At 46.2% G+C, this 15,750-nt stretch overlaps 1 protein-coding gene across 1 annotated transcript in view; it reads left to right on the forward strand.

Moving 5' to 3' along the window:
* Nucleotides 1-2,647: 2,647 nt before the first annotated feature.
* LOC119812878 (NACHT, LRR and PYD domains-containing protein 1a-like) overlaps nucleotides 2,648-15,750 on the forward strand; it is a 35,805-nt gene continuing 22,702 nt past the window's right edge. Inside the window, exons 1-5 of the mRNA XM_038327886.1 lie at nucleotides 2,648-2,961; nucleotides 4,032-4,288; nucleotides 5,176-5,340; nucleotides 7,277-8,942; nucleotides 15,465-15,635. Of these exons, the coding sequence (XP_038183814.1) occupies nucleotides 4,039-4,288; nucleotides 5,176-5,340; nucleotides 7,277-8,942; nucleotides 15,465-15,635 (2,252 nt within the window). The 5' untranslated portion in view covers nucleotides 2,648-2,961; nucleotides 4,032-4,038. The remainder of the gene's footprint in view (nucleotides 2,962-4,031; nucleotides 4,289-5,175; nucleotides 5,341-7,276; nucleotides 8,943-15,464; nucleotides 15,636-15,750) is intronic.

Below are 15,750 nucleotides of genomic sequence, written 5' to 3' on the forward strand. Positions count from 1 at the left end.
AAATGACAAGCAAAAACACTCATTGGTGACAATAATACTTATTCACTGACAAAGAGAAAGCCTTGCTGACAAGTGGTGTTGATAAACTGGACACCCAGAGGTAGAAGAACGATCCTCTCCTCTCACCCTGCAGAGCTCTCAACTCCAAATGCACCAAAGATCAACATAACACTCAAAACCCTGGATCTGCTAAAGGGAAAGAGGGGGAAACACTTCCTGATGCAAGCACAGGGAAGGCCTCTCTGACAAGGGCTCTAGTCAGTAAGAAAACAGGACAAATTAGCAAATGGGACCATTTGAAATTAAAAGGTTATAATATGGGACTCACTCATGTTGGTGTCTAAAAGTCATACTGCCACTAGGGTCATGCCAATCTGGATGGCCTGTGGTGCCACCAGGGTCATGGTGACATCGAGCCCAGGCTGTGTCCTTGGCTCTACTGCAGCCAGGGACTGGGTAGATATCCATGGCTCCTGCTACCACCAAAGGCCACGCAATACCCTGGATCTGGGCCATTACCTGAGGCCAGGTAGGGATTTGAGGATCATGCTACTGCCAGGGCCACATACAGATCTGAATGGCCTTCAATGCCACAAGGTGACATGGTGACATCCAGGCCCAGGCTGTAGCTGAGGGCCATTCCTGGATCTCTCCAGGGCTTTTTTGCTCAGCCTCCTTTCTTATACAGCCCAGGACCACCTGCCAAGGGGTGGCACCCCCAGGTGGGTGTGGCCCTCCTGTATCAATCATGTTTTCCCAGGAAGAGATTCACACAGCAGGCAGCTGCCACGAAGCCTTATGTCTGAAATTGGATCACAGGGTTGTGCATGGTGGAAGGCAAGAACTGACTCCTGAATGGTTTCCTATGACTAGCATATATGATCCAGGATATGTGTATATACATATGTCATACCAATCACCATACACACAAATAAATAAATGTTAATATTTAAAAAATAACCACATCTCAGACTGAGTATTTCTGTGCTGATATAGAAGGTCAAGCACTAACTTGGACCCCTGAGAGATATCAATCAACAAACAGGCTAAGTCCTGCCTCTAAGAATTTCCATTCTCTTTGTAGATAGAAGAGACAGAAAGAAAGTTTTTGCTTTCCAGTGGTGGTGGCACATACCTTTAATCCCAGCACACCGGAGAGAGAGATAGGTGGATCTCTGTGAGTTCAAAACCAGCCTGGTCTATAGAGAGAGTTTCAGAACAGCCAGGACTACACAGTGAAACTCTGTCTCAGAAAACCAAGAAAGAAGAGGGGGAGGAGGAGAAGAGAAAAAGAAAGTCTGTGCTGTTGGGTGATAACAATGTCCAGAAGGAAAATGATAAGGAAAAATTCTAGAAGGGAAGTGTTGCTTCAGAAAGCAGGTAGTAAGTTTCTGACCAGTGGGAAGTCATTCAAAAAGAATAGAGAAGCCAGTGCAAAGGTCCTGGGGTGAGCAAGTTCCTGGTGTGTTCAAAGAATACGAAGAGCAGACAGCCCACAGCAGACTAAGTGAGGAGTAAACTGGGGTATAGTGTCAGAAAAGGGCAGGGTAGGATGGAGTAGGTCAGGTAGAGCCTTGTGACCTACTGAAAAGAACCAGTATTTCACCCAGAGTGAGATGAAAAGAATAGGAAGGTTTGAGCTAAGCGGTGACTTAAACTACCTTAGATATTATATATGTAACTCTGGATTCAAGACTGAGAGACCAAAAACATCAGCATGGAAAGTTAGGAAGCAGGGGAAGAGATACAAGATGCTGGCTGGACCACCAGTCTCCTTGGGCACAGTGAGAAGGGTCAGATTACAGATGTGTTTACAAGCCAGTGTCAGGGCTGCAGCAATGGCTCAGTGGGTAAAGCAGTTGCTAATGCAGGCATGAGGACCTGTGCTCTGATCCACAGCATCCTCACAGATGCCTGCTGGGCGTGGCTACAGGCTTGTGATCCCAGAGCTCAGGAGGAGGGAACAGGGCGTACCCAGGCTGGATGACTAACTAGTTAGACTAGCCAAATCCATAAACTCATAGCTGAGGGCAAGACTCTGCCTCAGCAAATGAACTGGAGAGCAAGCAAGGACTGTAGCCCTACCAAACCAATGAGCCCACACTCATACAAGCAAGCACACCTGAAAAAGGATGGTGTTCAGAGGGATTTGTGGAAAGTTCATGGCAAAAAAAAAAAAAAAAAAGACCCAGTGGGACTAGAGAGATCATTCTGAAGTTAAGGGCTCTTACTGCTCTTCCAGAGGACCTGAGTTCACATCACAGCATAGCATAGCACCCACATCAGGTGGCTAGCTGCCACCTATAACTCCAGCTCCAGGGGAACCCTACACCCTCTTCCAGCTCTCAAATGCACCCACACACATAGCAGACTCACAGACTCACACACATACAAATAGAATAAAAATAAAATTGTTAGAAGAGAGAGGAGACCCAGTGTTTGCAGCCTAAAGAGCCATTTGCTGAAATGAATAACCAATGGGTGAGGCACTAGAGGGGAGAGCAGAGAGAGAAAGAGCGGGGGAGGGAGGATCCAGAGTAATCAGACACTGCTTGGCAAACCGTGACATCCAGCGTATTAAATGGGCAAACTGCAGTTCTGGGAAGTGAATCCTAAACTCAGGAAGTGAATCCTAAACTCAGGAAGTTGGAGCCTCAGCAAGCCTGGATAAACCTCCTGAGCTGGATCCTCCAACCCAGGGCTCATCAGAACTCTAGAAATTTCTAGTGGCATTCCATGAGAGAAAACAAGTTAAGCGATGTCATTCTCAGCCTGAAAGCCCAGAGATCTGAGAATCTGCCAAAAGACGGAGATCATCCGCGCAGGCTCCTGATGTCTGGCTTTGTGGCGAGGAACCAGGGTTACTTTCACTTTTGAAGGATGTGTTTACTGAGGTCTCTGCGACCCACACAGCTGCCTTAGCCTGGTACACACAGCAGTGGAGCACCACAGAAGAGCAAGGTGAGTTGTGGGGCTCCAAACCAAGAGAGGTGAAGAAAGATATTCCCTGACTAGACTCTACTAAGTGGGTGCTGTGGCAGACATGAGGCTCCATCCTGAGAACCAGGGTTGGGCCCCACCCTGTGTGGACTCCGAAGGCCAGCTCAAGTGGGTGGTAGGCTGCTGGGTGCTCCCTTATGCCGCATGTGCCTGCATCTGCCACAGCCTGTCCAGGACCCTCCCCTGGCTGTCTTCACTGCTCTTTCCTTCCTGCCAAGAAGCTGACTCTGGATTATTATCTCCGAGTGACGTCCCGGACCAGGAGGTTTCTAAAGAGAACTTCAAAGGACTAGCCTGGACTCACCCGTGACCTCTGAGTGCCACTGTGGCTGTCCCTCACCACCTCACCTTCTGTCAAGGCTGTAGCTGAAAGACTGACCTCATTAGTGTGGGTTCCAGGAAAAAAGTGGGAACCACAAAACAGTGGATGTCACCCACATGCCATTCCTCCATCTCTCTGCCATCACATCCACTCTTGCTGCTGTCCTCTCTCTGACCTTCTAAACCCTCATTCTTTCACCCTCCCCCATCCTTTCCTACCTTCATTCCTCCACTCGCTAAGCCTCCAGGCTGCCCATCCTGAGGTCCGTATCCTCCCATTCCTCCATCTGTCAATACCCCATCACCCATCCTTCATTTCTCTGATTCCTTCACCCTCTCATCTCCTTTTCCTTCTATCCTTACATCTTTCAGCTCCTCCCGCCTCCCAGGCCCCATCCTCCTCCTCGCTGCTGCCTGCCACTCTTCCTGACTAGACCTGGGCCCTTCCCTTCATCCTCATGATCAGGTCTGCAGTGCATCCTCGTGTCTTCTTCTTCCTATAACTTCCTGACACTCCTTTTCCCTTCCTACCTCCCAACACCATCTAAGCACAGAGAATTTAGACTTTTAAACCTGGGGTCTGGCTGCTGAATCGAGTTCACCGGGCCCGGAAACATCACCCCAGTGAGAGCCTTCCCTTGCAGGTGGTAAAGGCCAAGGCACTGGGAGAACTGTCCCTGTGTCCTTACGCCCATCATTCCCATTCCCAGGGCAGACATGTCTGACAGAACCCAGCAACGCTTAACCTACTGCTTGGAGCAACTGAGTAAAGAAGAGCTAAAAGAGTTCCAGCATCGGCTGCCAAAACAAACGGTGTGGCCAGAGGCCAGTGGCACAAAGATAGCCTCAAGCCTGGTGGCTCAGTATGGGAATCACCAGGCCTGGAACATGGCCCTCCACATCTGGAAAAAGATGGGCATGAAGCAGCTTCTCAGCCAGGCCCAGCAAGGGAAGGACCTGACACTGAGTGAGTACACAAAGGACCCCAACCTTCCCCTCACTGACCCCATCACCATCACTATCCCTATTACTATCCCTATCGCTATCGCCATCACTAGCCCTCCTGTCAAGTCGCAGTAGGGGCAAGCTAACCTCCTGTCAAAAGAGCTCATAGACTCCATCCTTGGCTGGAACTAGAAGTCTTGCTGGAATCTCTTAGTGAATCCATGAGCTCCACACCCCCTTCTACTCAAACACATTCTCAGGACCCCATGTAGTCTTAACGGGCACTGGGAAGGAGCACTCTGAAGCAGCAGCAGGGAGAAGCTGGCATTCAGAAGGGCACTGAGAGGGGTGAAGATGGAGGTGAAGCCAGCGCCCAGGAGGAACACTTGTGTACCATAGTTATTTGCTAGTGACTTGGGAGCTAGACAAAGACAGATGCCAGTCATGGCATCACTACCCTGGGTAAGTCATTTCACTGCCTTCTGCCTCTGTGTCTCCATGTGGAAAACTGGAGAGCAAATACCTGCCTTCCCGAGATCTCTGAGCTAAATGATGATCCACATCAAACAGAGTTTAACAAGCAATAAATGATCTGTATGTACAAGTGCCTCTGATTGCTGCTATTGCTTAATTATTGTTTGCAACCTTGAAAGGCAGAAAATCATAGCTACAAATGAAGGAGTTAAAGATCAGAGAGAACCAGTGATTCACCTAGAGAAGGTAGAACCAGGGCGGGTGTATGAACTTCATGGCCCCAGATGAGGACTGTATCCCTGCAACACGAGTGAGAGCATTGTGTCACAGAGTCTGTGAAAGGGCATATGGAGGTTTAGCATGAAGAACTTCAGTGTCTCTCCTGGACTCCTGCCTCTTCCTGACAAACACCCAACCACTCTCTCATTCCCACAGCCTATGATCCCTCACTCCTCAGTTTCCCGAGCACATCTAACGTGGAGTCCTCCAGCCAGCCCGCTTCTACAGGGTTTAGGCCAGACCATCAATCTTCATCTCTCCAGATGTCCACGAAGAAAACTTTTGTAAAGAAACGTACAAAGCCCGGGTGCAGAACAAGAGGTGAGCTGGGCTAAGAGCCCTGCGTGGGTCTGTGACAGCAGAACATCTCCCGCTATGGGAGCCTGGGAGTAGGGGGCTGCAAAAGAAGCAGCCAGAATTCAGAAGTGGGAGGAACAAGGTAGAAATGATCTTTCTGGGCTCTGTGGTGCTGAAATTGCTGTCAGATGGGTTTATTCTAGTCTCATTAACCTCAACCCAAACCCTTGCTTCTTCCTTATTTCAATGCCGTATTTAGCCTCACCCGTGCCTCCTTCCCTTCTCAGCACAGCCCACACCCTTGCCTCTTCCTCCTCTCACGTCATCAAAGCAGTCGCCCATGCCCAGAGCAGAAGGGCTAGAGAGACAAGGTCACTGGTCCAAACTCACGCGCTCTCATCTGCAAAGCCAAGGCTGGGATCCAAAACAATCCTGCGTGGGAAAGTGATTTCTTCCCCCAGCGCGCTATTGCTGGTAGAAGTCCAGTCCTCTCCCTCTCTTTCTCTTTCCCTTCAGGGCCCATTCTTACCCCAACACACCCAGTTCTGGCAATGGTTGACCCATGATCACACTCCATTGCCCTCGGGTGTCACCACTTCCTGTGTGATGTGGAACAAGACAGTAGTGCACCACTGTCTCTCGTTTCTGTCCTTTTGTTAAAGCCGCCGGGAGAGAATAAGACCACTACCACAGTATTTGAGCCAAATTTGAAGCAAGCTTTATCAAATATTGGCCAGGACAATGGATACTGGCCAGGCTTATACCTGGGACTCTCAAAGAATGACAGTGAAATACATTAGTTAGAAACTTAGAAAGGCAACACCCGTAAGGCTACATATTTCCTGCCTTCATCTAATCAGGGGCAAGAATAGATCCTGATGTCCTTCCTGCCTACATTCCACCCACCTATGTGTGATCAAGCTCATCGGTTAGGGTTAAGGTTAGGGTTAGGCAACCATAATTGTTTACAGAAGTGAAAACACATGGCTTATTTTTTTAATTATATTTTTTAAAAAGAAAATAATCTTTTTCCATTTTACATAGCAATCCCTTTTCCCACTCCCTTCCCTTCTCCCATCCACTCCACCTTCCCCCCAACAACCCCTATCCAGTCCTCAAGAGGAAAAGGCACATTGCTTTGAGGAAGGACCAAGGCCCTCCCTACTATATCTAGATTGAGCAAGGTATCCATCCAGAGAGAATGGGTTCCAAAACATCAGTACAAGCAGTAGGGATAAATCCTGATGCCACTGCCAGTGGCCCTGCAGTCTGCCCCAGTCATACAACTGTCACCCTCATTCAGAGTATCTAGTTTGGTCCTACACTGGGTCCTTCTCTATCCGGCTGGAGTTGGTGAGCTCCCATTAGCTCAGACACACTGTCTCAGTGGGTGTCTCTATTGTGGTCTTGACCTCTTTGCTCATATTCTCACTCCTTCCACTCTTCAGCTGGACTTTGGGAGCTCAGCCCAGTGCTCTGCTGCGGGTCTCTGCCTCTGCTTTTATCAGTTGCTGGACAAAGGTTCTACAGTGACGCCGTCACTGTGGGCTGTTGTCTTATATTCACAGAACTTAGGTCCATGGGCAAGTGGGGCTTATAGGTAGAGGCATTTTTGCTTTGTAGATTTCTTAAGCACAGTCAATTAAACTTTTTAAAAAAAAAAAGCTTAACCATCACATTTTGAACTGTGAAGCCTAAAAAAAAATGCCCAAATCATGCTGGGTATGGGGACACACATATTTAATCCCATCACTTGAAAGGCAGAGGAAGATCAATCTCTGTGAGTTCAAGACCATCCTGGTCTACATAGCAAGTTCCAGGATAGACAGGGCTACATAATGATGCTCCCACCCCATTTTTTTAAAATGTCTAAATTTATTTGGTTCTTGGCTAAATGAATGGGTGAATGAACAAACAACTCACTGTTACTTTATGTCCTTTCTTTCCCTTGCTTACTTAGAAACTACAATAAAAACATGCCAGAACCAGAGAAGAGAGAGCCCTTGCCATACACGGTCCTGGGAAACTGAAGATTTCCACCAAAAATACGCACAGCTGCTACTTTTACAAAAATCTTGCCCCAGAAGCCAGAGGTCCGTGGTGAGAGAAGGAGGAGGGCACCAGGACATTAAAGACAGAGGACATCCGATTGCCATCCAAGACTTATTTGGCCCTAGCCCAGGTAGCCAGAAGAAGCCTCAGTTAGTCATATTAGAGGGGGCTGCTGGCATTGGGAAGTCAACGCTGGCCAGGCAGGTGAGGAGAGCATGGGGGGAAGGCCAGCTCTACAGGGATCGCTTCCAGCATGTCTTCTACTTCAGCTGCAGAGAGCTGGCCCAGTGTGAGCAGCTGAGTCTGGCTGAGCTCATAGCAAAATATGAGAATGTCTGCAAGGATCTCATAGAGGAGATCCTGTCTCACCCTGAGAAGCTGCTCTTCATCCTGGATGGCATAGATGAGCCAGCATGGGTCTTGCAGAATCCTAAGTTCTATCGGCACTGGAGCCAGTCACAGCCAGTGCACACACTGCTGGGCAGTTTGTTGGGGAAATCCTTACTTCCTCAGGCTTCCTTGCTGCTCACAGCTCGGACCACAGAACTACAGACACTCATTCCTTCCTTGGAGCAGCCACGGTGGGTGGAAGTCCTGGGCTTCTCTGAGTCTGGACGGAAGGAATTTTTCTACACATACTTTGCAGAGGAAAGAGAAGCAATCACAGCTTTTACCTTGGTTGAATCAAACCCAGTGCTCTTGACCCTGTGCCTAGTGCCCTGGGTGTCCTGGCTGGTCTGCGCCTGCATGAAACAGCAGATGGAGCATGGGGGAGACCTCTCCCTGACCTCACAGACCACCACAGCCCTCTGCCTGAAATACCTTTCCCAGGCTCTCCCAGCTCAGCCCCTGGGGACCGGGCTCAGAGGGCTCTGCTCACTGGCTGCTGCAGGGATCTGCAGAAAAAAGAGTCTGTTCAGTGTTAAGGACCTCAGGAAACAGAAGGTACCTGGGTCTGTCATCTCCACTTTCATGAGCACGGGTATCCTTCAGAAGCAGCCTAACTCTACCAACTACAGCTTTGCCCACCTGTGTCTCCAGGAGTTCTTTGCAGCGATGTCCTGTGTCTTGGATTATGAAGAGGAAAAGGACAACTGTGAAAACTTTAAAGCTGTAGAAAAGCTGATAGAAGTCTATGGAAGACTTGACCTGGCTGAGGGGCCCGCCGTGGGCTTCTTGTGTGGCCTTCTGAGTGACCAGGCAATGGATGAGATGAAAAACATTGTCACCTGCTGGCTTCCTCTGGAGAGGAGGTGGGAGCTGCTGAAGAGGGTCCTAGAGGAAGCCCACCTCCAACACTCGTATTCGCTTGGATTGCTCCACTGTCTGTATGAGATTCAGGATGAGGAGCTCCTGACACGGGCAATGGACAGTTTTCAAGGAACAAGGGTTCATGTCCAGACAGATATGATGCATCCAGGATTCCAGGCAGATGTGAAGCACCTGGTGGTCCAGACAGATGTGGAGCTTATGGTGGTCACTTTCTGCATTAAGTTCTGCCGCCAGGTGAAGGCACTTCAGCTGGATGGGGGTGGATGGCAGGAACAAGCGCTGAGGGTCCCCAGGCTGGTTCTGTGAGTATCTACACATGCCCCTCCCTCCACCTTCTCTGTGTGTGGCATGAGGCCACACATTCTGAGCAGCAGGAACACTCTCAGAGGGTATAGAAAATAAGTCTCCAGGGACACCTAGCCACCAATCTGACCACCTGTCTAATTCACCTATGATCCTCCATGTCTGACTGTTGATGGGGCCTTGAACTGCTGTCTTTCCCTCTGACTATGTAACGACCCATCTTCTCTGCTGCACAAGCTCATTGTTATGCTGACCTTGGCGTTGCCTGGACCCTCCACCAGCATCAGAGGGCCCACAGCTTCTACTCCCCTCTTTTAACACGCTTTGTCTCTGAGAAACTGCTCATTCAGCTTCAGCAGGCAATATGTTCCTCCCCCATGACAATGACCTTGGTCCTGAGATCTTCCCCATCAACGCGGGTGCGCGCATGTGTGTGTGTGTGTGTGTGTGTGTGTGTGTGTGTGTGTGTGTAGCACTATGGCCCTTAGTACTCATCCTAAATAGTCCCTATCCACCCTCTAATCCTAGCAGCATGGTGATGTCCCTTTCCAGGTCCCATGCCTCCATAGTGAGTACTCAATATCAGTACTCAGTATCAGTGGTTACTCAATATCGGACGCCCCTTGAGTCATTCCAAAAATAAGAAAATACAACTGCTACCCTAAAGACCTCACAACTTGGGAGAAAAAGCAGTCCTGTACTCTAATTGCCATCTGGCATGACACCTGCCATGGTCACCCACAAACAAGGCATGGCAGAAGGGAATGTTGACACAAGTGGGCCAGAAAGGGAAAGAGTCTCAGAGGAATAATGATTTGGGTTTGGGCTTGTTTTCAGTCTTCTATTTCCGCATTTTCAAGCTTCTTCTCATGATAAAACCCACATTCCAGCTGGACTTGCTGGCATAGGCTTGTCATTCCATTACCCAGGAGGCCAAAGCTGGAAAATTGCTGGAATTTAGAAGTTTGAGACTTTAGAATTTAGACTTTTGAATTTAGAAGTTGGGAAGTGATGTGGGAGATTTGAAATAACCAAAAATAGTCCTTTTAGAATAAATCAGTTTTAATAAAAGGAGAAAGAGGGACACACTTATAAAGCCAAAGCTCCAGCGAAGCAGAGAGTCAAGCGGGGGTGGGGGGGAACTGGGCCGTCTATCCCCAACCTGGTTCTTTTTAAAGGTACCTTTCTCCCCTGGAGCAGCCACGCCCCTGAACGCAGGGATTGGGCCAGCTGCCCCAACATCTCCCCCTTTTGTCTAAATAAGGCAGATTTAGAAACCAAATACAACTATATACAATGGGAATAGATCATATAAAATTACAAGAAGCAAACAATATTAGGCGAGGAACATATAACAAAAATTTTACTAAACATTCTACTTCAGGAAGTCTAAATAATGTAGAAGGTAGCTACAATTATCTAATCTTTAGCCCCATCAAAGATGTGAGAAGGGAAGTAATATTACTAAAGCAACCAGGAAGCACAAACGAGAAACTTCCAAAATGTGCAACAGATGACAGAGACAATTGACTACCTGGGCAACCACACGAAATCTTGTTAGCAATGTTGAGGCAACCAATTTTGGCTGAGGCCTGATATAACCTGACATACCATTATACAATGGCAAGGAACCTTTAGTAGAACTATCCTATCCTGTCTTGGCAAGATAAGACAATTTTGTTTTATCCACTTATGGATAGTTTGTATCTTAGTCAGTAGTGGAGGTATGGGCTTTTCTTTGCCCAAAGGCCAGTTCTGCCAAGAAGAAGACAAACTCCCAGTGGAGTGTCTTTGGTGCTCAATGTTCTCTCAGGAGTTGAGCATTGTTGCCAGGAGTGATTGTGTCTCATAAATACAAAACTCTGGCTTAGATTTAAGGCCATGTTCTACAGCTCTTTAAAGAGGTCGAAGATTATGGTATCTATACTAAATATAATCTCTATGTGTCTAAAAAACCTGATTATCCTAAATCTAAATATGACAAACATATAATTCTCAACATTTATCTAACTGTATGACTAATAGAATAGACAACTGTGCAATAAATGAAGACAATGATTTCCAAATGTAAACAGGGTCATTACATAAATAATATCCGAGGTAGAAGGGATTGGACCAGCTGCCCCAACAGGGAAGTTGAGCAAAAGAGAAAAAAAACTCACCTTAGAAGTAAAAAATTGATTTAAATGTAGTAGATTGACTATTAGAGAACAGGAAAGTGGTGAGGCGAGGAGAGGAAGAAATGGGTTAAAGAGAATAAATGCAATCAAAGAGTATTTATAAAACACACGCACATATATACTCATAAAGGTGGCTCAGTGAAATGACTCTCATTTTATTTGATTATTGTCTTAGTAAGGGTTGTTGTTGGAGTTTTCTGTCCTGCCCAGTTCCCGCAATCATTAAGTCCCAAAGAAATCATACAGAGGTCTACATTAGTTGTAAACTGATTGGCCCTTTAGCTCAGGCTTCTTATTAACTCTTAAAACTTATATTAGCCCATTATTCTATGTTGATTGGGGTTTCTGTCATGCCCAGTTCCCACAGTTGTTGAGTCCTAAAGAAATCACACAGAGATCTACATTAGTTATAAACTGATTGGGCCAGTATCTCCGCTTCTTATTAACTCTTACAACTTATATTAGCTCATTATTCTTACTTGTGTTAGCCACATGGCTTAGTACCTTTTTCAGCAAGGCAGTCACAACTTGCTTGGTCTGGGCCAGGACTGTGGGAAGAGCTTCCTTCTTCTGAGAATTCTCCTGTTCTCACTGACCTGCCTCTGCTTCCTGTCTGGATGCCCCACCTATACTTCCTGCCTGGCTACTGGCCACAGAAGCAGCAAGATGTGACTGCCTCACTGAATAAGGTACCGAGCCACATGGCTAGCATAGACAAGAATAATGGGTTAATATAAGTTATAAGAGTTAATAAAAATGTCTGAGCTACTACGCTAATCAATTTATAACTAATGTAGACCTCTGTGTGATTTCTTTGGAACTTAATGACTGCAGGAACGGGGCAAGACAGAAAACCTCACCAACAGGGGTTTATTTTGCTGTGATGAACACTAAGACAAAAGGCAACCTGGGGAGGAAAGAATTTACTTAAACTTACACTTCCACATCACAGTTCATCATGAAGAGGGACAATACAGGAACTCACGTCAGGCAGGAACTGAAGCAGGGGCTGTGGAGGAAGAAGGTGTACTGCATTGCTCAGCATGACTTGCTCACCTCATGTTCTTATACATCCAGGACCACCACTGGCCCCGGGGTGACACTGCCCACAGTAAGCTGGGTTCTCCCACATCAATCATCAATTTAAAAAAAAATGCCCTACAGACATGCTTGCAAACAAAATGATGGAGGCCTTTGTTCAACTGAGATTCTTCTTTGCAGATAATTCTAGCTTATGTCAAGGCAATTGCTATCCAAATAATGAGACGTGTTTCTTGGAAGTAGCCAAAGGTGGACCCTGCTTTCTAATCCAATCTGTTAGTCTGTGTCTTTTTATGGGGATATGAGATCATTAATATTGAGTGTATTAATGAGCAGTGTTTATTGATTCCTGCTGTTTTGTTGTTGTGATGTAGATTTTGATGATTTACTGTTCTGGGATTATTATTTTCTTAAATTCTTGGGTGTAGCCAACATCTTTAGACTGAACTGTTCCTTCTGGTACCTTCTGTAGACCTGGATTTTTAGATAGAAATTAGTTAAATTTTATTTTATTATGGAATGTTTTTCTTTCTTCAATGATTATGATTGATAGTTTTGTTGAATATAGTAGGGTGGGCTGGCATTGGTGGTCTTGTAGAGTTTATAGAACATCCATACAGGACCTTCTGGTTTTCTAGGTCTCTAATTAGAAGTCGGATGTTATTCTAATGAGCCTACCTTTTTATGTGACTTGGTCTTTTTCCCTTGCAGCTTTGATATTATTTCTTCAACCTGTACATTCAGCGTTTTGATCATTGGAATTTCTTTTCTGGTCCTATCTGTTTACTGTTCCATACTGTTTTTTATATCTTGATAGGCACCTCCTTCTTTAGATTGAGGAAATTTTGTTCTTTGTTTTTGTTTTTAAAACATTCCCTTTGCCTTTGATCTGGATTTCTTCTCCTTCCTCTAGTCATAGGTTTGGTCTTTTCATCATGTGCTAGGTTTTCTGTAAGTTCCTTGCCTGGATACTTTAGATTTAACATTTCGTTGCCTGAGCTATTCATTTCTTCCACCTTGTCTTCAAGACTTGATATTCTCTCTTCGGTGTTTTGTACTCTTTTGATGAGGCTTACTTTGGAGGTTTTTGTTTGACATCCCAAATTTCTTTTTTCATTTCCACTTTTATCTCAGTCTGGGTTTTCTTTGGTGTTTCTATTTATTTGCTAAATTCTATTTTCATGCCTTATTCTTATTGTTTCACTCAACTTGTTTTCACAGTCTTCATTAAGGCATTTATTCAAATTCTCTTTAAGGTCCTTGAACATATTCATAATTGTTTTTTTGAAGGCCTTGTCTTGTGCTTCAGCTAAACTGCATTTCTCAGGCCCATTGAAGGGTTGCTGGCTTCTGGAGGAGGCATATTCTCTTGCCTGTTGATGTTTATCATTTAGCACTAAATTCTATACATCTGAAATTATATTTGAGATGTTTCTAGGTATAGCTACCTAGTCTTGTCTTTGTTGGAGGTAAGTTGTGTTCTGTGATTGCTGTTGCCTACTCTCAGTCCTAGGCTAATATGGTCACTGTGGGGTCCCTGGTAGAGAGTGTTTCTGCCATTAGGTGGATGGTACAAAGGAATGGGGATCAACGAGGAACAAAGACTAAGAGATGCATCAGGAAAGAGCTAGGGGGACTCTTAGTCTGCACCAGGGTGTGGAGTCCCCAGGGAATGGAGGTGGGGTGGGAGAAGCAGACATGCTTAAGACTGGAGAGACTAGCAAGGAGGACAGGAAGAATAGTAAAAGCTGTCTACCTATGTCCCAGCCCAGTGTGGCCACTGGATCCCTGTTGAAAGCATTTCTGTGGGTCACTGCTGACATAAAGACGTGGGGCTAAGCTAGAATGGAAGGCTTGGAAGTCTGTGGGAAAGAGCTAAGGGGATCTAGGATCAGCACCAGGAAGTGGAGTCCCCAGGGAATGGATGCGGGGTGGGAAGAGGGGCTCCTGCAGGCAGGATGACAAGTAAGTACACTGCAATATCTTGTCATCCTCATGAGTCTTCTGAGTAGCAGGGACCCCTGTGGTCCAGGCTTTTACAACTAAGTATACTGAGTTAGGCACAGCTTGGTGTGCAGGCAGCTGGCTGGTCACCTCTGCATGGCTCTATACACTACACAGGTGATGGGATGAATTAACATTGGGAACAAATTGGAACACACTAGGTCAAAGAGTTAACTGAAGTATTGAACTAGAGAACAGAAATAGCTGAAGTGTGGGGTAAACCTTGAGTAACTAACTCAAGGTAAACCTGCAACTAACAAGCTTGATAAAGGAGTATGTAAAAATCGAGAAATTAATCAAACAGGAGTTATACAGGGCAGAGTCTACTCCAACACTCCCAGAATTCTCTCCTACTCAGACTGCAGACATTCTCTCCCAATGTTCTCCCTATGGAACTTCTCTGTGGTCTTCTATTCTTGGAAGGGGATAAGGTCCATGTAAACCAACATGGTCATCATGTTTATGACCATACTCAATATCCCATCACAGAATCTCCCTCAACCACCTCTCCTGAATGCTCCACTTCTCATCTCCAGCTTACCTATATGGCCACTGTGACTCTAGAATTCTATACCAAAAGGAGACAGGTATATACATGTCAAAGAAAATAAGACTGAACTACCAATGTCTTCCTCTGTGCCAGGTCCTGTACTAGGCACTGGTATTATAAAGTAAAGATGCCACCCATCTGTCCATGCCCTCAAAAAACACCTAGACTGAAATGGAAACAGAGCACATAACGAGCACACAGCATGCTATGCTAAAGACCGTAGATGAGGAACAGCACAGATAAAGGACCAAGATGCTGGGGAAGAAGAGTAGGCGTAGAGGTTGGTCTGTTCTGAGGATGGCACATTGAAACTGTCTTAGTCAGTGTTCTGTTGCTGTAAAGAGATGCCATGACCTCAGCAATTCATAAAAGAAAGCGCATTGACTTGGAGCTGACTTACACTCAGAGGTTTAGTCCATTATTATCATGGCAGGAAGCATGGTACATGTAGACAGACATGGTGCTGGAAAAATACCGGTGTCTACATCCAGATCTGAAGGCAGCAGAAAAAGAGAGACACTGGGCCAGGCTTGAGCATTTGAAACCCCAAAGCTCACCCACAGTAACACACTTCCTCCAACAAGGCCACACCTCTGAATAGTACCACTCCCTAGTGACCAAGAATTCAAATCTGAGAGCTTTGGGGAACATTCTTGTTCAAAGAATCTCACTGTGGAGTGTATGTCTGTCCACTTCAGACTATGCATAAACAATTCACATCCCTCCTTTCCCTTTCTTTTCCTCAGGTCCAGGTGGACCCCGATCACTGATGCCACTTGGCAGGTTTTCTTCTCCACTCTTGAGTTCACAGAAAGCCTGGAGGAGCTGGACCTAAGCGGGAATCCAATGAGCTACTCTGCAGTGCAGAGCCTCTGTAGGATGCTGAGACACGCTAAATGTCACCTAAAGACATTGTGGTGAGTCTGCCCTGGATTCTCCCCTGAATGGCAGGAGAACAAAGGCAAAAACTGAGTCTAGGGTGAGGCTTGGGATTCATCGAACATTCCCTGAACCCGTTTGACCACATCCATG

Source organism: Arvicola amphibius, chromosome 4, assembly GCF_903992535.2.
Source record: "Arvicola amphibius chromosome 4, mArvAmp1.2, whole genome shotgun sequence".
Lineage (NCBI taxonomy): Eukaryota > Metazoa > Chordata > Mammalia > Rodentia > Cricetidae > Arvicola > Arvicola amphibius.